The sequence below is a fragment of the Poeciliopsis prolifica genome, unplaced genomic scaffold (assembly GCF_027474105.1).
Source record: "Poeciliopsis prolifica strain line A6 unplaced genomic scaffold, Auburn_PproV2 SCAFFOLD001, whole genome shotgun sequence".
NCBI classification, from domain to species: Eukaryota; Metazoa; Chordata; class Actinopteri; order Cyprinodontiformes; family Poeciliidae; genus Poeciliopsis; species Poeciliopsis prolifica.
This window is the reverse complement of record NW_026562376.1, coordinates 8809257-8831080: the sequence shown is the minus strand read 5'-3', so window position 1 is coordinate 8831080 and position 21824 is coordinate 8809257. Positions and strand designations below refer to the sequence as shown.

General features: G+C 38.0%; 2 protein-coding genes across 3 annotated transcripts in view; one reads left to right on the top strand and one right to left on the bottom strand.

Moving 5' to 3' along the window:
• Nucleotides 1–432: 432 nt before the first annotated feature.
• Nucleotides 433–10077, top strand: blm (BLM RecQ like helicase). Of its 2 annotated transcripts, XM_055038202.1 has the most exons (22): nucleotides 433–745; nucleotides 1320–1380; nucleotides 1471–2092; nucleotides 2196–2331; nucleotides 2930–3036; nucleotides 3125–3239; nucleotides 3329–3957; nucleotides 4236–4412; nucleotides 4711–4829; nucleotides 4996–5109; nucleotides 5189–5287; nucleotides 5382–5530; nucleotides 5635–5741; nucleotides 6003–6163; nucleotides 6275–6470; nucleotides 7108–7298; nucleotides 7389–7533; nucleotides 7625–7824; nucleotides 8538–8730; nucleotides 8805–8927; nucleotides 9019–9202; nucleotides 9702–10077. In XM_055038202.1, exons 1-22 carry the CDS (start codon nucleotides 651–653, stop codon nucleotides 9871–9873), a joined length of 4095 nt encoding a protein of 1364 aa, XP_054894177.1. In that variant the 5' UTR covers nucleotides 433–650; the 3' UTR covers nucleotides 9874–10077. The 2 variants fall into 2 exon arrangements, with proteins under 2 accessions (XP_054894177.1, XP_054894168.1); XM_055038193.1 differs by having other exon boundaries at nucleotides 1320–2092.
• A 64-nt stretch (nucleotides 10078–10141) lies between these two features.
• The window catches only part of LOC129365181 (FERM domain-containing protein 5), a 57233-nt gene continuing 45550 nt past the window's right edge, over nucleotides 10142–21824 (bottom strand). Inside the window, exons 10-14 of the mRNA XM_055038181.1 lie at nucleotides 21679–21770; nucleotides 20804–20878; nucleotides 20385–20453; nucleotides 20150–20256; nucleotides 10142–16626 (exon numbers count right to left, since the gene is read on the bottom strand). Of these exons, the coding sequence (XP_054894156.1) occupies nucleotides 16043–16626; nucleotides 20150–20256; nucleotides 20385–20453; nucleotides 20804–20878; nucleotides 21679–21770 (927 nt within the window). The 3' untranslated portion in view covers nucleotides 10142–16042. The remainder of the gene's footprint in view (nucleotides 16627–20149; nucleotides 20257–20384; nucleotides 20454–20803; nucleotides 20879–21678; nucleotides 21771–21824) is intronic.

The following is a 21824-nucleotide window of genomic DNA, read 5'->3' as shown; positions in this document are numbered from 1 at the left end:
GTGCTAGATTTCCTTTGATAGAAAACTTCCTAGACTAATTTGAATAATAAAGTTTAATGCACTGTTAATAACTGGGATTCATTGGTATTTATGTGATTGAATTGAAATGAATTGTATCTTTTTTTCTGAAAAGTGGCTTCAGATGAGCTGCTGTGAATTGGTGCTAAATAAACTGAATTGATTTTCTAATTGAGAAGCTTATTTAAATCACCTTTTTATATAAGCCGGGTGAAAGATTTTTACATTTCAACCATCAATTGACATCACCTAGACCGGCTTTTCTTGAAATGTGTAATATCCAAATTTCTGAAAGTTATTTTAATAGTTGAAATTGGCTCTTATTTATTGCAGGGCTATAGTACACATCTAAAGACTGCATTTCCCAGAATGCTCTTTCGCGCTTATCTTCAGCCAATGGGGGTTCGTTTTATTGATTCGGCGCAAAATCCAGTGTTTAGTTGAGTTTCTGGGAGAGAGAAGCTCAAAAGTCTGCGCCACTTTAATGAACTTTAAGATTTGCAAACCAGCTGTTGGAAGAACTAAACGCACGTGCTACCGTCCGGTGTGGCGAGCAATGTTTAGGAAACTGAGTGCTACAGAAGTCTTGTAGCCCCTCAGCTAACATAGGTTACCTCAACTTCACAACAACAATGTCCAGTCTGCCTCAAAATAATCTGAAGGAACAGCTGGCGAGGCACAACAACGCTGCTAACAGCAAGCTGTCTCGGGCTAAACCTAAAACGGGGTAAGTGGTGTTCCTTTACAGCAAAAAGCGAAAAGAAAAAAAGCTAACAGACGCGAGCTATCAGCAGTGCTAGCTTGTATCATAGCAATCATTTCATTTTATTTTCTCGGAAAATGCATGCTTATCCGTTTTAAGCTATAGCAAAAGGGGTATTTAGAACTAGGTTTTCCCACTTTAAATTAAAACGTTAAAGTTGAGCTCAAGATAATAACAGTGAAGTTACCAATTTCTGGAGAGCTAAATCTACAGCTTCCACCAAAGCAATTACAAATTATATGTGCATGTGCTTTAGAAATACCTTAATCATTACAATGTATTTAAAAATCAACAGTCCCATAAAAGTGACAAAAATAAATCCTTAAAGCGCATTAACTATCAATAGGTCTGAAGATTGAAATTTAAAGAATTTAACACAACGAAAAACTGCATGAAAAACATTCCTAAAACGAAGAAGATAATTGTCTTTATATAGTTTTCAGTTCTTAAAGCTTGATTTACTTTTAAAAAAATGCATACGATATTCCCCTTGTATTTGTATCTGCTTTTTGAATTTATTATATGTTTGCATTTTCAGGGCTTTCTCGTTCAAAAAGAAATCTCCATCGGGTACAACTAAAGTGGAGTATCCAACAAAGGTAAACAGTCCAAACATTTTGGCAAGCAGGAACGTGAATGTGCAGGGGAACAGTTTGGTGACTGAATCTTCTTTAACATTTTCAAACAAGCTTGAAAGGACTCAGAAATCCAAAATCAACAACTTCTTCCCTCCAAGTACAAATTCCAAGTCCAATTTCAGCCTAGCAGGTAACTCCACTTCAGCATGCGAGCCACCTCCAGCAGATATTGGCGGTAAGGTGATTACTGCTCCTGCTAAACCCGACAACCAGTCCTCCTGTGGTGGGAAAGGAATCAGCTCCACCGGACTAGATCTATCTGATTTACCTGTTGACGACTGGGATGATTTTGAAGACTTTGAAACACCTACCAAAACAAAAAACGACTCCCTGTGCTCAGAGAAATCAGCACGGGTCACCAAGACAGTGTCATCTTCAGATGAAGAATTTCCAGAGTTCACTGGAAAACAAAGCCATGGTCATTTAAAATTGGAGATTAGCAAGAAGCACAGAGAACAATCTTGTATGGAGAAAGAAAAACCGGAACCCGATGTTGCTAAAACAACAGTCTCATTAGAACCTAGTTTAGTTGATGGACTTCCAGACGATGAAGTGGAAGATACTCCTATTAAAAGGACCAGAAAGCGCTGTCCTCCTCCACATGTGACATCTGTGCTGAGTGATAGTGATGAGGAGATCAGCATCATGTCTGAACCTTTAAAAGATAAAACAGGTAAATGGCGTTCTGGTTTATAACATTTGAATATGGACAGCCGATATACTCCTGATAAGAACTAAAATACAACGGTGACAGAGATGTTTTTTGTGCTTCTCAGATGAAAAGGCAAAACGGATTGATCCCAAAGTGATCAAACTAAATGACAACTCTGAACCTGAGGAAGATGTGGATTACATTCCTCCTTCACCTCCTCCTGATGAGTCTTTTTATAGGCCTTCTTCAGCAGAGACAAGGTGGGCAAGTATCATGTCACACAGCTATTGAAATAGAGTTCCTACTATAAAATTTGATTGGAAGATTTCCAAGGTTAGATAAGTAAAGAAAAATATTTCTGTCCATTCTTTATTTCATTTTCTTGTCTCCCCATATTTTTATCTTGACCATCTTTTCATATATTTACCAGTGTGCTTGTCAATCCATTTATTGATCCATGTTCATCCACTCTCATACATAAGATTGAGAATAGTTAATTTTAATATGATAAAGTAGGTAATTTCGACAACAAAGACATGTAGGAGCCCTGTTGCATTTTGTAATTTGATTGTGTTTAAACAAAAAGTTTTTCAGTTAAACACTGAAAAAAATATTGTAAGTTGCTTCAGTTTTTAAATGCTTCTTAGTTTTGAATACACTTTTTTGAGGAAAACAGAAAATGGTCATTTAAATCTACTTAATTATTGTTTTAGAGAATATTCTTACAGTACATACATTTAATCAAGATTCAGTTGTTGACTTTCTTTAGCCCTCTTATTGAATCCATTCATTTGTATGTGGAACAGACCTGAGGTCTCAAAATTCAGCAAAATGTATTTTTTCCTCTTTTTTTTATAGAAGAACTCACTCAGGCATTGTACAGAGCAGAGACAAACTTTTCCAATCAAACAGCCCTAACACAACTCTGCTTGAACCTTCTAATCACCCATCTTGTGACAAAACAAGTGAGTTTGATTTGCTTGCTTTTCTGTTGGCCTCTTCTGTTTCTTTATAGAGTTCTTGTACTCAGTTTTACCTCTTTCATTCCTGCAGAGGAGCAACTCTTCAGCATTATGGAGTCCATCTGTACTCTGGTTGATTCCATCCCCGAACATGAACTGATCGCATTGGCCTGTGGGAATGAACTTTTGCTAAAGAGGGCTCACAGGTTTGTTCACTTATACTCATCAGGAGATGTGCCAATGTCTTACTTGGTTGAATCCAAGTGTGACTGCAGTCATTCTCTGTTTCTTACAGGAAGAGGATTCTTGCTTGTGGGGTTGATTCTTTGCGTATGCCGCAGCCGGACAGCACAGTGATTTCTGACACCAGCTACAAAGAAACTTTTTCCAGTTGTAGTGCATCTAGTCTGATGTCCCCCAGCAACTCCCTCTTTTTGGACAACAAGCAACCTCTGAATTCGCAAAGATTGTCAGTAAATTCTGTGGACTATGACTCTGATTACTTGGACAGTGCCAGTTTAAAGTCCTGGAATAAGAGGGAAAGCAGTATTTGCGACTCTCCATCAGCCCAAAGCTTCACAAAACCACGTTTTAGTCTCTCAGAGACAACAAGCTCTGATGTTTATGAAACTGATCTTTTGTTCTCCGCCAAGAAATCAGAAGATGAGCAACTTAAATCCAAAACCCCAACACATGCAATCACCACAGACTTTGAAGCAGACGACTTTGATGTTGACGATTTTGATATAGATGACTTTAATGATTCTGACATCCCTGATTACTTTGATGAACCTCCAACTTCGTCTACATTGAGTGAAAACCCAAGCACTGCAGTGAATAAAGGAGGACCAAAACAGTCGTCATGGGACAACAAACCAATGACTCCTGTTTCTACTCCAAAACCTCAGAAGATATATTCACCAGGCAAGGCAAAATGCAACCAGTATTTCAAGTGAAATATTTGAATATTTTCACTTGGAAAAACAATTTTCTTTCTTTCCCAAAAATATTAGAGGCAGTAGTTTTACATTTGGTCACTTGATGGCAGTAAGTTGCACCGGAGAAGTATTTTTATCAGCCTCTCAAGAAACTAATACGTCATGTTGCACTAATCCAATATAATATAATCTTTACGACACTGCATATGTTCTTATTTAACATTGATTCAGTTTTACAGATTATTTTTCTTTCTCATTTTTTAGAGCCCAACTTCAAAAACCCAGCTCACGATCGCTTCCGAGGCTTTAACTTCCCTCATTCGCAGGAGATGATGAAGATTTTTCATAAACGTTTTGGACTCCATCAGTTCAGATTTAATCAGCTGGAAGCGATTAACGCCGCTTTGTTGGGAGAAGATGCATTTGTTTTGATGCCAACAGGTTGGTTTAAGTGGACTTCTGTTATATTTAACAAGCCTCACTCTTAAAATGTAACCAGTTTCTAGTAAGATGAACTGTTGTTTGCTTTGTTAGTGTTAGAATTTAGTTCATATAGTAGGAAATTCTTTTGGTTACCATTTTTGAAAGAATGTTGTCCCTGGCATTTATTCCAAAAATCTGGATGTCAATAATAACAATATGCTGCATTTTTTTAGCATCCTATCCCAGATGTTTTCAATTAATCTAACAACCTCTGTGAAAAAGAACCTCTTTTGTGACCTTGGTGTGCTTTTTATAGGAGGGGGTAAAAGTTTGTGCTACCAACTGCCTGCCTGTCTCTCACCTGGAGTAACTGTTGTTGTTTCTCCACTTAAGTCTCTTATTGTTGACCAGATCCAGAAACTCACCACTCTAGATGTGAGTATGTTTGTCAGGCACCAGTTGAATTGGAGAAATGACGATGTTGTGCATGTGGAAGGAAAGTTATCCAAATGATAGTTACATTTTTGTGATTTCCTCATTCATTCTTACTTCACCACCCACAATGAGATATAAAGTAAATTAACTTCTACCTAAATTTCAGATTCCAGCAACAAGTCTGTCTGGTGATAAAAGTGACAGTGAGGCAGGAAAGATTTATATGCAGCTCTCCTGCAAAGACCCAATCATTAAACTGCTGTATGTCACACCTGAAAAGGTGAGTTTTAGTAATTTGTGTTTGTAAAATTAAAAATTTTATTTATTTATAATTTTGGTGGTTTTCTTTTTCCTTTAAGGTGAGTGCAAGCCACAGGTTGATCTCTGCTCTGCAGAACCTGTATGAGCGAGGCCTTCTAGCCCGCTTTGTTATCGATGAGGCACATTGTGTCAGCCAGGTATGTTGTTGCGCTTGTGTGTGTACAGACAACTATGCTTACATATTTTTAAGTAACCTTAAAAGAACCATAAAATTATTCCTATGTGTTTCAGTGGGGTCATGATTTTCGTCCAGACTACAAGAAGTTGCATGAATTGCGTCAGAAGTTTCCCAACATACCAATGATGGCCCTGACAGCTACCGCTACCCCCCGTGTGCAGAAAGACATCCTCAACCAGCTAAATATGAGTAAACCGCAAGTGTATGTGTTCATTTTTCAAACCGCATCACTTATTTATGGCAGCAATTCTGAAAGCTGACCTTAGATAACCAGGAGTGACTGGATAGTTTTTGTTTGTTTTTCAGATTTACCATGAGTTTCAACAGAACAAACCTCAAGTACGCCGTTTTGCCCAAGAAACCCAAAAAGGTTGACGAGGACTGCATCAGCTGGATCAAGAAGCACTACCCACGTAAATAATTGAGTCATTTTCCGATTCTGGCACTATTTTTGGAATGCTGTTGTTACTGCAAGGTTAAAAATTCAACTGTATGTGAAGACTTGAGGGCAGCAATAAGAGTCTACTGAGGAGGAAAAAAGTTGTCTGGCTGTAAAGACAGGATGTTTTGTCAGTATAGAAGTAATGTTTTTATTACTTTGTACTATCATTACTCCAGTTTTGCTGAAATATACAACAGCACTTTTCATGTTTTTCTTTTTTTCATTCTGGCAGGAGACTCTGGCATTATATACTGCCTGTCCCGTAATGACTGTGATGGCCTGGCGGAGAGTCTGAAGAGAGCAGGGATACAGGCACTGTCGTATCATGCCGGACTGAGCGATGGCGACAGAGAATATGTGCAGAGCAAATGGATCAATCAGGACGGTTGCCAGGTCAGATCACAACTCATGAAGATTCCCAGTTAAACGGGAACAGCTAACTCACTTGCTGATGAATGCTGAGGCGTCCTGCTGATTGGGTTTGTTTGTTCTTTTGTCCTCCAGGTCATTTGTGCCACAATAGCCTTTGGTATGGGTATAGACAAGCCTGATGTGCGCTATGTGATCCATGCCAGCCTGCCCAAATCAATGGAGGGTTATTACCAGGAATCTGGAAGAGCTGGCAGAGATGGAGAGATCTCACACTGCATTCTGTTTTATTCCTATGCTGATGTCCATCGCATCAAAAGGATCATTAGTAGTACGTAACAAAAAATAATAAAAATAAAACTATTCTAATTATGAGGCATGAACTGGTTACCAGAATCAAGATTAGACCAGAGTTTTAAATAATCAGTCTCAGAACTTCACTGAAACCTTTGACAGGTCCTGAATTATTTTCTGTCATGTGCTCCAAGCCTGTGGTGACATGATGCATTTCTGCTACAAATAAGAGAGAGAAATGTCTCAGAATCTCACTTCAAAAATTCTCTATATTTTTTTAAAAGCTAATTGACATGTTATGTTTGGTATGTTCGTAAAGAAACCAGTTGCAGATAGGCTGACAAATAACAGTTTAATAGGTTATTACTTGTGTTGCTGTACAACACAAGCCCAAAACTTAAGCCAAAAACAAATCTATATTATATAATATGATACTTGTAATAAGGAACTAGGTTCCTTTATTAATATTGGGAATATTGGTTCTAATAGAACCAAATTTGATGCTGTTATTTCTACTTATGGTTTGATTTACTGTCTATGCCAACTTGTTGCAAAATAAATATCGTCAATTCATGGTTCCAAATGGTACTGAAACTGTTGTTTGTTTTAAATATCTTAGTTTTATGGGAGATTTGTAATGTTCTCCCTTTCTAATTATTCTTTTGTCATCACAGTGGACCGAGAAGGCGACAGACACGCCAAGGCGACTCATTACAGCAACCTCCACAGCATGGTGCACTTCTGTGAGAATGTGATGGAGTGCAGACGGATTCAACTTCTCGCCTACTTTGGAGAACTGAAGTTCAACAGAAACTTCTGTAAAGACCATCCGGACGTAAGCTGTGATAACTGCGCCAAACCCAGTGTAAGAATTTTTTTTTTTCTGTTGATTGGTTTGAAAACCTGACCCATACTTGACCCAAATGATTGAATGTTATTCTTTTTTTTGATTCAGGAATATAAGCTGAGGAAGGTGACTGATGATGTGAAGAAGATTGTGAGATTTGTCGAGGAGAAGTGTGAGAAAGTTGGAGCAAGGTTTGGAAAGACACCCCAGCAAAACCGACTGACGCTGAACATGCTCGTGGACATATTTATAGGTAAACACATTCATTTCCTGCAATAAATCTAGTATTAAAAAAAGAACAATATTTACTATACGCCTCATGTTTTGAAATATATCTTCTCCAGGGGCAAAATCTGCCAAAATACAGACAGGAATGTTTGGGATGGGAGCTGCTTACTCTCGTCACAATGCAGACCGTCTCTTCAAGAAACTGGTTTTAGATAGTGTTCTGGTCGAGGATCTCTACATCACCAACAATGGCCAAGCGGTGTCTTACATTTCTGCTGGACCAAAAGCAATGAACATACTGTCTGGTCACATGGAGGTAACTGGTCCCTCATCAAATTACACAACAGATCTGATGAGGAAATAGTCTTAAGAACAGGCTTAATTTTCTAAACTAAGCAAAATTTGAAAGAGACAGTCCAGGAAAAAAAAAACTTCACTTGGATAGTGTGGTGAAATATTAAGTATTCGCTGCTGCAGATAATTACATTCTTGAGTAAATTTACAGGAGGGGCATTAGGAGAAAATGGTTATTGACTTCTGACAAGGACATGACGAAATAAAAAACTGCAGCAGAGCTGTTCTTGCAATGCTGGAACAGTCTGACATAGCTGACTCTCAAGAGCGAACTCTCTTGAATGTTCATTCAGACCTTTTTTGCTTTGGCAATAGGTGACCAAAAATACAATTTTGAAATGTCTTTTTCAAGAAAATTGCCAGATTTCTGTTTATAGCAATAAACAATCATTCTGCACTGTTAGTTATACTACACAGTCATTCAAATATTGTATGATAGTGCCTTTCTGTTTTGAAGAGGCATGTTTTACGTTATATGTTAAAAATACATCCATTTTAAATTGGTTATAGTAACTGGATCATTTCCACATTAACTCATCTTAGGTAATTGCTACATCATTTCAGTACCCAAATGGACTCTGCAGATTTAGGACAAAGTGTGACTTTTTTGTTTTATTGTCCTCGTCTTATTTATTGATGAATAAATCAACAGTCTTCCACATTGGTCTCTTTTAGGTGGAGTTCTATGAGACAGAGAGCACGTCCAGCATCAGGAAGCAGAGAGCTGCTGTGAAGAGCATCTCCAAGAGAGAGGAAATGGTTCAGAATTGTCTGAAGGAGCTAATAGATCTGTGCAAGCAGCTGGGCAAAGCGTTTGGCCTTCACTATTACAACATCTTCTCCACTGCCACCTTGAAGAAGATATCTGGTAATTTCTCAGTCTGTGTATTAGCTAACTGGATTTGAAGTGAATTTTATAACCTTCTTCTTTCCCACGTCCAGAGAAACTTTCTTCTGATCCAGACGCTCTTTTACAAATTGATGGAGTGACGGAGGACAAACTGGAGAAGTATGGAGCTGAAGTCATGAAGGTTCTTCAGAAATACTCTGAATGGCAGCTATCTGGTAGGAGGACATGAATCTTCATTATTCTAAGATTTTTTTTACATGCGTGTGTGTGTTAAACACCGTTGTGATTTTTTTTTTCTCTTTGTAGTGGATGAGCAAACTGATAGTGCTGGAAATGGCTGGATAGACACAAGACGCACAGAAGATGATACTGAGTCCTCCACCTATTTCAGCAACCGGTCTGCTCCGGGACAAAAGAGGAAGAAAGGGCCATTCTTCAAGTATTCTAAGAAGATGAAAGCACACGGCAACCAAGGCTATTCCTCTAAAGGGTATGTAGAGTCATAGTTTCATTAACATCGGCTCTGAAAAAGTAATCACCACCACCCAGGTTCCTTCTGGTTTTTTTTTTTTTTTTTTTTTTTTTTTTTTCATTTTAAGTATTTCAGATCATCAGACAAATGTTATACTTATATTTTTTATATATATCAAGATAACCCAATTAAATATGTAAAGTAGTACTCCATTGACCTTCAAACTTGATTGGTTTGGGTAAATTATTTACAGTCTGAAGTGATGACCACCAGGCAATGACAGTGGCGGAATGAATCGAACCGGCTATCTACCAATTGCAGGACGAACTTCTACCGTCATCATTACCATCATCCCCTCTGCTTATCTTTGTTTGATTGTTATTTGATGATCTGAAACACTTCACATGTGACAAAAAAAAGCTAAAAGTTGTTGCAAACCGTTTTGGGGGAGAGGGGCAAATAAAGTTTCCTTTTCTGATGTCTGTTTTTTCTGTTTTCTTTGTCGCTGTGGATATAGTCGTGGATATAGCTACAATAAATCGTCCTCCGGCTCCAGGGGTGGCTCCCAGAGTTCGGGTCGGGGGTCTACGAGTTCTGCAGCAGGCAAAACACTAGGATTCCTGTCTGCCCCAACGCCTCAAAGCAACCAGCGGCCATTTTTAAAGGGAACCTATTCTCACATAAGCTAAGTGGGGTTTTGTTCTCAATCTCTCAAATGGTCAGCTAGTTTAAAGTTGTGTAACATAGCTGTTTAATGTAAGAGCTGTACATTGCAATTCTGTATTGCTAGTAAAATGTTTTCTGTATTGTGACTTTTGTAAATTGATGTTTTTAAATTTTACGAGCTCAATGACTCAATTTTTTTTGTAATAAACAGACTTTCTTTCAATATATCTCCATGTTGTATTTTTCTTGTTGTAAAGAGGATTTTGAACACATAAGTCACAACGACAGACACCTTTTTTTTGTTTTTCTTTATTTCAAGTTTGAATAGTTTCCTTTAATGGCACCAGATACAGGGACTATTGGGGAGCAACAATATTTTATACTGACTTGTACAGAAACTTGCCTACAGTACAAACATGGGTTTGGAATGGATTAGACAAAACAAGAACTGGATTTGGCACATGAATTTTTAGAAGATTTACATGTTTTAAATATTTAACAGAATTTAAACAACAATTTCCAATCGAAGGGGGAAAAAAATGAGGCAAACTACAAATCACACCACCAGACACGTTGATGCACATATTCTGACATGTATGCACCGTGGTGTGGGGGATTTCTACTGAGAGTAACAGAGAGGCAGAAAGCAGAGCTGGATTTAAAGTCATGGCAAGTTTCATTATTTGTGTTGTGCAACATGACTTGCCAGGATTAAATATGAAAATTAGGTTAATAATTAAGTTGATTTATTCTGCATACAGTATAAAAAGAAAATCAGTTGAACTTATGTGCCTGAGGTGGCGTAAGGGGAAAAAAACAAATAAAAACCTCAGTTTTCAGCAGTTAAAGTGAAATGAGTACTTAATCTTTCAGTGCAAAAAACACTGCTTCAAGTACCGATGACCTTTTCTTTATAAAACAAAATATATTGATCATAGTTGCACATCTGACCAAACTACACTCATCTCCTGATAGAGAATAAAAGCAAGTGAAAAAAATTACACGTAAACATGAAATTGGACGTAAATGTTGAACGCAAAACCAAGATGGGATCTGAGCGTCCCCCAAGATTATGTTAAGCATTTTTAGATAATGTTGTCCTTATCTTTTCACCTTAAAAATGGAGAAAGATGCAGATATCTGTTGCTGAAGGCAACTCTGTTCCTTCATGTAGCCACTTTGGTTACTGTAAAATGCAGGCACCAGGAACAATAGTCAATAAAACAGAAATAGACAGCAGAACAAACATCAACTCAAGAAGTGTTAGAAGATGTTAACTTGCTCAATACAGCTGTAACTTTGTAGGTCATTGTCAGAGTAATCCCAGCAGCAGTTTTCTATGTGCTTTTTTCAAGAAAGAGACATGAAATATGAAACATTATTCAACTTTTTATTTCTGTGCATCTCACCGTTTGCTCCTAGAGCTAGTTTATTGCTCCTAGAATAATGCTGCCTTAAAGAGTGAATGTTGCATGTTTGGAGACCACTAAAGCTACATAATGCTGATGTCAACAAAACACCAACACATACTTCAAAGAAATGTTTAATAACAATGCGGCTGGATGAAGAAGCATGGAATTCCTAAAGTGCCACTGGGTAATAAATAAAAGTTTATCTCATAAATATTTATACATCTAACAATGATAAATATAAAAATAAATTATCATGAGATATTTAATTCAAATATGTCCTATTCTAAAATTATATTTAATTGTTAACTCAATTTTCTGAACCAGATTGGTTCATTCGCACAGAAAATCCAGTTCTGACCAATTAAATAGAACTGTCGGTTCTGATCTTTGACAGAGTAAAGTAGACAGAACATTTAATTAACTAAAGTTAATGTGCTTTTATAAATAATTTAAAAAGTAAGTGGCAAATTTAAACACCTATTGACGTCATAGATTATGTATTTGTTTTGAATTTGAAATAGTGACATTTAAAAAAATATTTATTTAATGGTGGCATTTCTGGAATTCCATAAAGGTGTAATAAATATGAAGCATAAATGTACACAAGAAAAAAACCCTGTCTTCTAATATTCTGAAATGTGTGCTTTATCTCAGCTTTGTAATTATACAGAAGTAATAAAAAAGTTGAGAGTTGAAGTGGATGACAGGTTGCCTTCTAGTGTAGCTCTGTTGATTTGATATAAAGTGTTGACTTCAACAGTGATTAACACTGACTGAGAAATATACCGAGCTACAAGAGAGGATCCAGAGAACATGCTACTCCCCCATCAGGACTACAACCGTACCAGGGACTGATGGAGTCATATTACACCAGAGCAGACAGAAAAGTAGCACCGCGAGGCCTTCAGAGGAGCAGCTGCAGAAAGGTTAAAAAAAGAGAACCCTGTCCAGCCATCACACACACAGATGATAAAAAGGTGCTTTCCATTGCCAAACTGTTTCAGATCATCCATTTGTACTATTTTTCCTTCGGTCATGGCTAATCTGCTTCAATTTCTCCATCTACCACAATCATCTTGAATCTTGTGTCTGTTCTCACACACAATTACAAAAACAGGCCACAATTTAGCCACCATCCGGAAGCCGTTACGGTCATTGCTCCCTGAAGCAGACATGTTTTTTGTATTGATTTAAATACAAAAAATCTCTAATCTGTTTATGTTTACTTAACCAACAAAATAAAATGCATAAACTGCAGCAGACAAACTTGGCAATATTTGTGAAAGTAACTGGCAATTCAATACATCAATAAACAAATCACGTCAATTCCAGTTTATCTAATATACTGCCACAGAAATATACTGTAATTAAATTAGATCAATAGTCAAATGTTTTATCTTCATTGGTCTGTTGATGCAGTGAATCAGGCTTACAGCTGTGCACCCTCTCCATATATTGGCAACCGTAGTAAAGATGTGTAACAAACCTTAAAATAAATCACTTTTCTATTGTCCTACCATAATCTCACAATGAAATACAAATAATAATAATAATAACTTGTGTCTTTAATATGATTTCATTTGTAATGTCAGAAAAGCATCATTGAGTCACCAAGTCTGAAATGTGAAATAGAGGAAGAATATGTGGAAGTATCTAATCACCGTTGTTCAGTCAGATGGAGGAACTGTGAATCTCTGGTTCTATCTATTTTCTAGTGCCATGTACTCTCATAATATTCCTTTTGAAAGGAAAATAGACTCATTCGATCAAATACTCAGTGTTGACTGTGATAGAAGATATGTGATGCTATGGGTCTGTTTAATCTTCAGGAGCCTTTTACATAAAAATATGATGATTTCTGATGGACAACTGGAAATAGGTCATTTTGGGGCCTTTCATCAGAGACGTAATCCAAACCATACCAAAGAAAAACAGAAGTGGTTCAGAAAACATCAAATCGACCTTGTTCTTTGACCATTTTAGTCATAAATATTATATAAAACCTAAGGGGCAAGTTGAGAAAAGTGCATAAAAGAAACCTAAGAGTCTGGATGAGGAGTCCCTCTCTATGTATTGTGAAATGAAGGCTAACAGCTGTCTGACTGGTAAAAGGTTCTACAGCAGGGATCTTTTAAAAAGCTGTTGTTTTTTTGGCCTCACTGAATAACTTCAGACACATTAAAACTTGTACTTTAAAAAAATTAAGTGTGAACTTGCATTACTATCATGAAAGTCTAATCCATTTTAAGGCTTTTTACACCTTTACCAAAAAAAAAAAAAAAAACAGGAAGTGTTGAGGGTGCTGTATCTCTTCTTTTACGTAAAATTACTTCAGATTAAGTTACAACAGATAAAATTGTATTTTTCAATGATTGGCACCAATAAATCATATTTAAGTTAATCAGTAATAACTACACATACACTGCAGACTTTAGACTGACTATTGGTAGTGAAGGGAGATGTGATAACTGGTGAGTGAATCTTGATAAAAAGTCCCGGTCAACATTTTTTTTTCCCCAACTCCTTCCTCGTCTCCAACGCGTCTGACCTCACTTGAAACGCAGTGCTAAAAAAGGTATAATTTAATCTTCAATAACAAAATAACATTTCAGTTCTGGTAAAATATACATGGAAAAAAACTGTCGATATATATAATAGGAAACAAACTATTTTGTACAAAAATGTACATCATTGCTCTTATTCTAGCAGTTACAATAATATAGTATTATACAGAAACTGAAGGGCAAGGCTGAAACCAAAATAGATCAAGCTCTTCATAAAAAAAACTAACTGAAATTCATTGAATTTCAATTTGATGAAAACAACAACAACAACAAAATCAAATAAATGAGCACATTCAAAGTACTTAATAAAAATCACATCAGCATTGCACATCTAGCTAGAACAGTATCTACTAGTGCCAGTGAGTCTTTGCTCATCGTGAGGATTTATCTAATTGCATCAGACACTATCGGGCCGCATGACACTACAGCTTTAGTTCACTGAATTCTTAGAAAATAATTGAAAAACTAGTTTCATATCCATCAGCTGATCTTGTATAGCACTGTATATGGATGTTCAACCAGACTTAATCAATTGCCCCCAAAAATCTAAACAGTCATAAATATGTTTTCAGAGAAGGCATTTGGTATTCATCCTGTCTGTTTTCTATTTTAACATCCCTTTCTTTTCTCCCTTTTCAAGCTATTCCTCTTGGTCTTTTATAAAGAGGTTAACCAGCTCTTTGTCTTCTCATAATAATAAATGGACATCAGAAGACCTTGACTCCATCGCAGCAGTTGGCCTTTCCAGACTCTTAACTCACTTGCATCTCTTGAAGATGAATCGACTTCCTGGATTAACATTCATTACCTCCCCTTCTTCTCTTCATTACATACAGTGGCTCTTAAATATCTAAGCACTCCTGATAAAAAGGCAGATTTTTTTTTTTTGATAGACCATGTTACATTATGCGATATTGCTTTGTATAATTTAACAAACATAAATCTGTTAGGGGGAAAATCTAGAAACAAATAATGTGCCGTACTTGATTTCAGAAGTGTGTATAAACTGAAACTAATGCCTTACAGAAGCATCTTTTGATTCAGTTTCACCATCCAGTCTCATCAGCACACCACATCATGACTTGGTAATATTGGATTACTCTCCCATTCTGAAGACAAATCCTGTTCATAACCCTCTTCAGGTGAACCAAAAGACTTTGTGAGCTGCTGTATAAATCCAAACTTTACTTTTTCTTTAGCAAAGCCATTCATATGTTGATTTGGATGCATGCTGGGATGCTGAAATTAATGTTTTTCTTACACCTGAATGTGTTTGGAACTGCTTTCTTTCTGTGAAGAACAGGAACCCCAGATTATGATGCTGCCGCTACCACATTTTGCTGTGTGAATGATGTGCAGTGACCTTTGTTTGGGGAACATGTCTTCCTTTGCCACCTTATTTACAAATCCAGAGATATAAAAAATATTCTACACTGCTGAACACAGATTTTCTGCAGCTTATTCAGTTCTGATGTCAGTCTTTAGACAGATCCCAGAATAATTACCATCATAGATTTCAATCATGTCTGAGAACTGTCCGTGTACCACAGACTGAGTACTGAAACTGAGACAAAAGTTACTTCAACAAAATATTAGTTTAATGGTGGGCGAACAACTTAATTTTTTTTCTAACAGATTTGTCTATTTATTTGTTGAGGAAAAAAATTAATATCTCACATTAAAGATGAAAAAAGTTTTGAAATTATTTCCCATGATCCAATTCTTTTTAAAACATAAAAACTTGCAACAGGGGTATTTAGCCTTTCACAGCCCACAGCATGCTTCTCAGAAATAAATAACCATCTGCAATGCTAATCTGCGCCAAGAAAAAAAATCAATATATCCCATTCCACAGAAACGTAAATTTTAGGTTCCTCAGTTACTTATTTTTTCATAATTTTTTTTCTTTTGTATTTTTTGTAAAAATAAAGTTCCTGAAATGACTTAAAAAATGCAAAACAAAAATATATATCTTCAGGCATTGCTAAGCAAAAAACCCAAACATAATAGCTGGAGGGAGGGGTGTGCAACTAAAAAGCTGAGGTGGTGGGAGAAAGATCCTGGCTTAGTGTTAGAAGGAGAGGTCCGAGTTGTTTTGTTTTCTGCAGGAGGAAGATGAGAAGCTGGGTTCTTGGTTCGGATGAAGTTGTCCTTCAACACTCCAGACTCCTAACCGTCTTCTCACAAACCTGAACGGCCTTTGTGATGCTACAACCTCAGTTGTCAATGAGCAACCCACCCACCCAGCGGAGCTTGCAGGCGAACCACCGCCTGAGGGGACAAAAGTATTCGTAATGGAACTGTTCGAACTCGGGGGTTTGACGGATGTCGCTTAAAAATGCGATGTCAAGGTCTGACTCGGTGAGGATGATAAGGAGGAGGAGCAAGACAAAAAGGAGTCCAATGGTGACGAGGAGCAAACGGAGGACGCTTAAGACAAACTTATTCACCTGTTCCACTTCGCTCAGGGCCGAGTCCTCCCCTGCTCCTTCCTGGGCAGCTCCACCATCCGCCCCGAAATCACCCCCTTCCCCCCGCATGGGGGTGCCCGCCTCTGACTCCTTTTCCTCCTCGATGCTGCAGGGCGCGCCGTTTATTTGGCGTGAGACGGCCATGTCTGTGCTGTGTTCAGCCACTGGGGTGGGAAGGACACTATCTGAGGGACTGTAGGCCTCGTCCGAGATGACTGCCATCCCGTCGCTGGCATCTGCGTGGCTGCGGGACCGGGGTAGGAAAGGCTCTCCATGGGACACCGAACGCACCGGTGTAGAGTGGGCACTGTCACGCAAAGACTCCAGACCTGGGGAATGGGTAAAAATACAAAAAGTGAAAAAAAACTGCAATATTAGGTTGACAAGGTAGGCTTGAAAGACTAAAATGTCTATGTAAAATGTTAGTATATTCCTCAAACAATCAACCAAGTACAAGAATTTCCTCTGTGGTCTGGATAATATGGTCATAAACAAATATGTAATCCATTTAACAATTTAGTCACATGCTGAGCCAGTTTAAAATGCCAAATATAGGTCAAAATGTGGAACACCAAGGTTAAGCTGGGTCAGCTTATAAAGTACTATTTCTAACTTCTCATCTCGAACGTCTCGCCATCTAAAACCATCATCCAGCAATAGACAGGGCAAGAGGAGCAGTAATAAGAGAAACATCCAAGAGGCCTGTGGTAATCCTTGGGGAGCCGCAGAGACCCAAAGCTTCAGTGGGACAATCTGTTATTAGAATTATTAGCAGGGCACAAATTTGGCTTTTATAGAATATTGACAAAAAAACAAAACAAAAACAAAACAGTTAAACAAAAATCCTAAAGTCCAAATTGTAGTTGACAAACAAATTATAGGAGACGTATCAAACACATGGAAGAAGGTGCTCTTGTCAAATGACTTCAACATTTTTGGCCTGGTTGTACAACACCAAGAAAACAAAGATTTAACATCAGCTGAATACACCACTGCTACTGGGAGTTAGCAGCATCATGCTGTGGTGATGCTTTATTTCAGCTGGAACCAGAAAGCTCGTCAGTGTTGATGGGAGAATAAATGGAGAGGAGAAACTGAAACACATTTTTAATACAGGAAGGAAAACACTGCAGTCAGAAAACTAAATGGAAATCACCATAAATATGACAAGAATAGCACAAAATCCTACATCACATTCAAGATAATCAGAGAAATGATCAAGGGGCATAAACACTTTTGCAAGCCTCTGAACCCAATTCTATAATTACTATTAACCTGTCTTCCACAAACAAACAACTAAGAAAAATGCTTTAGTTAAACATACAACGTTATAAGCTTTTCCATTTATTTGGAAATTTAATTGCACCAAGGAATTGGGCTTTCCAACAAGCATAACAAAAGAATTCAACCTCAGGCAAGAAATAATAAACAGATATGTTTCAGCAACAGAGCATCTGTCAAGGTAAGATGTACAGCAAGTTACAATGCTGCCTTGCCTTGAATTTTGAGCTTTCTCATTAATCTATGTTAAAGTTTGCTGAAAGGCTTTAACAATTTAATACACAATCTCAAATAATTCCAGGAATAACAAAAATACTTCAATTATTAGAAATTCATTATGAAATTTCATTAGCCAATATGAACTGTTAATACAAGTTACAAATTCACGTCATGGAAGGGGGACTATGTCATTTGAATAAACTTCAATGTTATCTTCAATAAACTTCAAACTTATTTGTGCATTTCAAAAATATTTTAATTGTGATATTTTTAATATCTAGAATAAGCCAAAATGATATTAAAAATGTACTTAAATATAATGAATTAGTTCTTCATCATTTAGAACAATACGATTTTGAATGTTTTTATGTCCCCCCTGTTGCTGAGCTTGGCCAAATCCCCTAAATCAAACAACAAAGATTTACTAACTGGGTTTAAAAAGTCAGGATATAAACTGTCTACTCTGCTGTAAATGATAAAAGTACAGTACAGGAGAGACACTCTACAGTAAATATGAGCTATGGCAGAGTACTTTGCTGATGGTATCACATTCTCACAAGGGTCGAAGCAGCAACATTACACCGTTACTGTAAAATGAGGGAGATTAAATTTAAGCATTTCATGAGAAAATGAGGTCATGAGGTCATAAAAATATTGTTTTAAACACTTAGAACAGCAGAAATGATTACATCTAAAATCCAAACCTCTGCTGACATTAACAATAGTCAACAAAAGTTTTCCTTTAAAACAACAGCTGGAACCAAATAACCAAGAAGCACAGGAAGCTGCATGAAGTGTGTCTCTTTACCACCATAAAAATGCAAAAAACTGACAAGAAAACAAAACAACAACAACAAAAAAAAGCTTAATTTGGAGCCCACTTTACCTGCAGGACCACTGGCCTGAGAACAGGGCAGGGGAGTACCCAGACGAGGACTGAATCTGCTGGGCTCCTGCTGCCCCATCAGGGACGGGTAGAGGGGCAGGACACCGAGGGCCTTGCCCAGCATACGAGGGCCCAGGCTCAGGACGCGGACCTTCACATCCCGGTAGCAGTGGTTAATCATACGCAGGTGAACGTTCACCCGAGTGGTGATGCGGATCAGACACTTCACCATGGCTGCAGCATGCAGGAGCCTGTTCTGTCTTTATGGTCCCTGCCCAAAGTCCAGGCTTCGGGTTAATGGCTTTATTGCTTCTGACAGAGGGGGAAGCAGTGGCTTTCTGCGAGCACTGCTATGATCAGCAGCATTAGCCTCCAAGCTTTGCCCCACCCAGGCCAGTGACATACATGGAGCAGAAGACCCTGGTTATTTTCAGCTGAGGTATTTATACCTCCCTAAGACATCTAGTCAGCACACACCAACGGTGGGAAAGTCTTACTGCTCTGCTTAAGATATACGACACACCTACTTCTGTATTCCATCCATGTTATTGTATACAGAGCATAAAGTTAAGAGTGTGACCGTGTGTCACTGCTTTACTCAAAGGCCAGTCGGTTCTGGAGCAGAAGACCACAAGTAACTTCAGATGGCAGTAAGTTGGCAGAACAGTAACACAAACATATAACGGCTCTGCTGATCTGTGTCAAAGTGACTGAGTGATGCTCACGCCTGCAGTAGCCTGTTTTGACATGAACTCAAACAGCTCCACTTTCAGGCAGAACGTGAGAGAGTTTGAGATGATTAGCTCAAGAGGGGGGAGGGATTCTCAAAAACAGGCCCAGCGGCTCTCTAATTCAGTTGAAGTTCAGAGTCAGAGACTTTGTGGACACATAAAATAAAGGATTGTGCCTTGCAAAAACATTCATTGGGCTTGAACTATTTCTGCAAGTTGTCACAGTACAAGCTCATAATTCAAGGTGTTCCATTGGGATTTTAGGTGATTGGTCAAAAACACCAAAACAAGTAAGTGTGATGGAAAGAAAATGGTACATGGCTTCCTAAATGTTTAACAGATATCATCGCTGCTCTGATCCTCCTAAAGAAACACACCCACAGCATGATGCCGACACCACCATGCGACATCACAACAAGGATTGTGTGCAGAGTTAGCTTCCCTCTACACACGCCATTTAGACTAATTAAGAAATAACTGATGTCGAATGACATGGACTCTTTTTTAGGTCTTCAAGGTAAAGGAGATTAAAGACAATCATAAACATGTTATTTTCATCTCACTTCACATTTATACAACACACTGTGCTAGGTTTCTGAGATTAAATCTCAGAAAAAGTTTTGGAATTTCTGGTTGCAACTTGAGAAAATAGAAAACGTTCAAATGTTAGGAATGTGTGATTGGCTTGCTATTGAGAAACACATGAGTTTTATCTCCCAGTAACTATTTTCTTACCCTCCATGATAGATATGTGCACAGCTCTCCGACGTGTACGGGGAACACTGCTGAGGCGAGGCCCATGGGTAATGGATGGACAACTCCTGCTGGGCACAAGCCCAGACCTGTTATTTAAAAAAAACATAATGCAGGTTTAAATATCAAAGAATTATGCACAATGTAATCAGTAAGGGGCAGTGCTGTAGAAATATCTGTAACAACAACTAAGTATGTGAGGTAATTTTTACCCTACCTGTGTATTTCTGGAGGTTCACGTTTGATTCTGGCACTTTGCTCCATTACCTCTTTCGCTACTCTTCCACTGTTTCAAGATAAAGCAACAGCACACATGGGAAGTTTTAAATACTTTAAAACATAAACCGTCAGAGTACATGAAAGTTATCACTGCAGTAAATAAGTAAGTAGAGTACAAGAGCATATATGCTGCTATATATATGTTAGCAGTTTCAAAGTGTGATCAGTTGCCCTTCATTTCCACCTCTACCTCCCCTCTCCTTTGAGGTGTCACAACCATCCTCTGGGAAGAAGCAGCACAAAAGGTCGGGAGGTCACATCCGCTGGAAATAATTATATCCACCTCCAACTGTGTTTTTTAGTTTCAATGTCCTCTCCTCCCTGTTATCACTCAGGCTGCATTGCTGGGTAGTCTACCTGTAGCGGAAACGGCTGCCCTTGAAGAAAAGGTTGCTGCTAGAGACAGTGCGAACCTGACTGGACTTCTCAAGCCTGACCAAATGAAAGGAAAAAGAAAAAAGAAACAATCCGGTCAGTTAAATTCAAAGAAAGGACAGGAAAAAAAGAATCATTAAACAAACTACTAATATTTTGCAAGTAGCAAACTATGAGAAAATGCATCAAAAAAAAGAAAAGAAAACACAGTTCTTTGCATTGCACAATACAGATAATACACACAGAGTTTTTTCAGTGGCACTCACAGGTTGGCTAAGTATATTCTGAAAATGGCAGCATTTTGAGCTATATGTGCTTAACGGTTTGAAAAGTGGAAAAAACAAAAAACAGAGTCATGTGGAAAAACCTTTTCACATGCTTCAGTAGAAGAGCTGTCATTACTGCATCCCTTTTAACCACTGTAGACAGACTCTGTTTTTAGGCTCTAATAACCTTTACTGTACAGTAAATAAAGGGGACAGAGAAGCAAATGTCCCAATCGAACCCAGGACAGCTATATTGAGAATTATAGCCTCTAACCATAGTGCTAGCACTCTAACCAGCCCCCCAAACTATTTGCTTTTTGCTGATCAACTTATATCAGCTGTAGATCATGGAGATCCTGAACTGCAACTCATGGATAAGATATTGGACGCATCTATCAAGAAAAGTACTGAAGTGTTTGGAGTCTAAAGGTCAGCATGACCTCACATCTCACTTCTCCAGTTGATAAACAAGCTGAAGGGAAGGGGTTTTAAGGACACCATCATGATGTGATGGTATCCTGTCTGACAGTACTCAGGGATGGAGAGAGGGCGAAAGAAGAGCCTAATACAATCAGAAAGCTGCAGACTCACTTGTAAAATGCCTGATTCTCCACACCACACTTCCAAAGGTGCTTGCAGGCCTCCGGCGTAGGCGCGAAGTACGTTAAAATGATCTTTCTGTCCTGCACAACAGAGATATGGAAATTTGCAGAAAAGATTAACCAGCTGTGACAAAA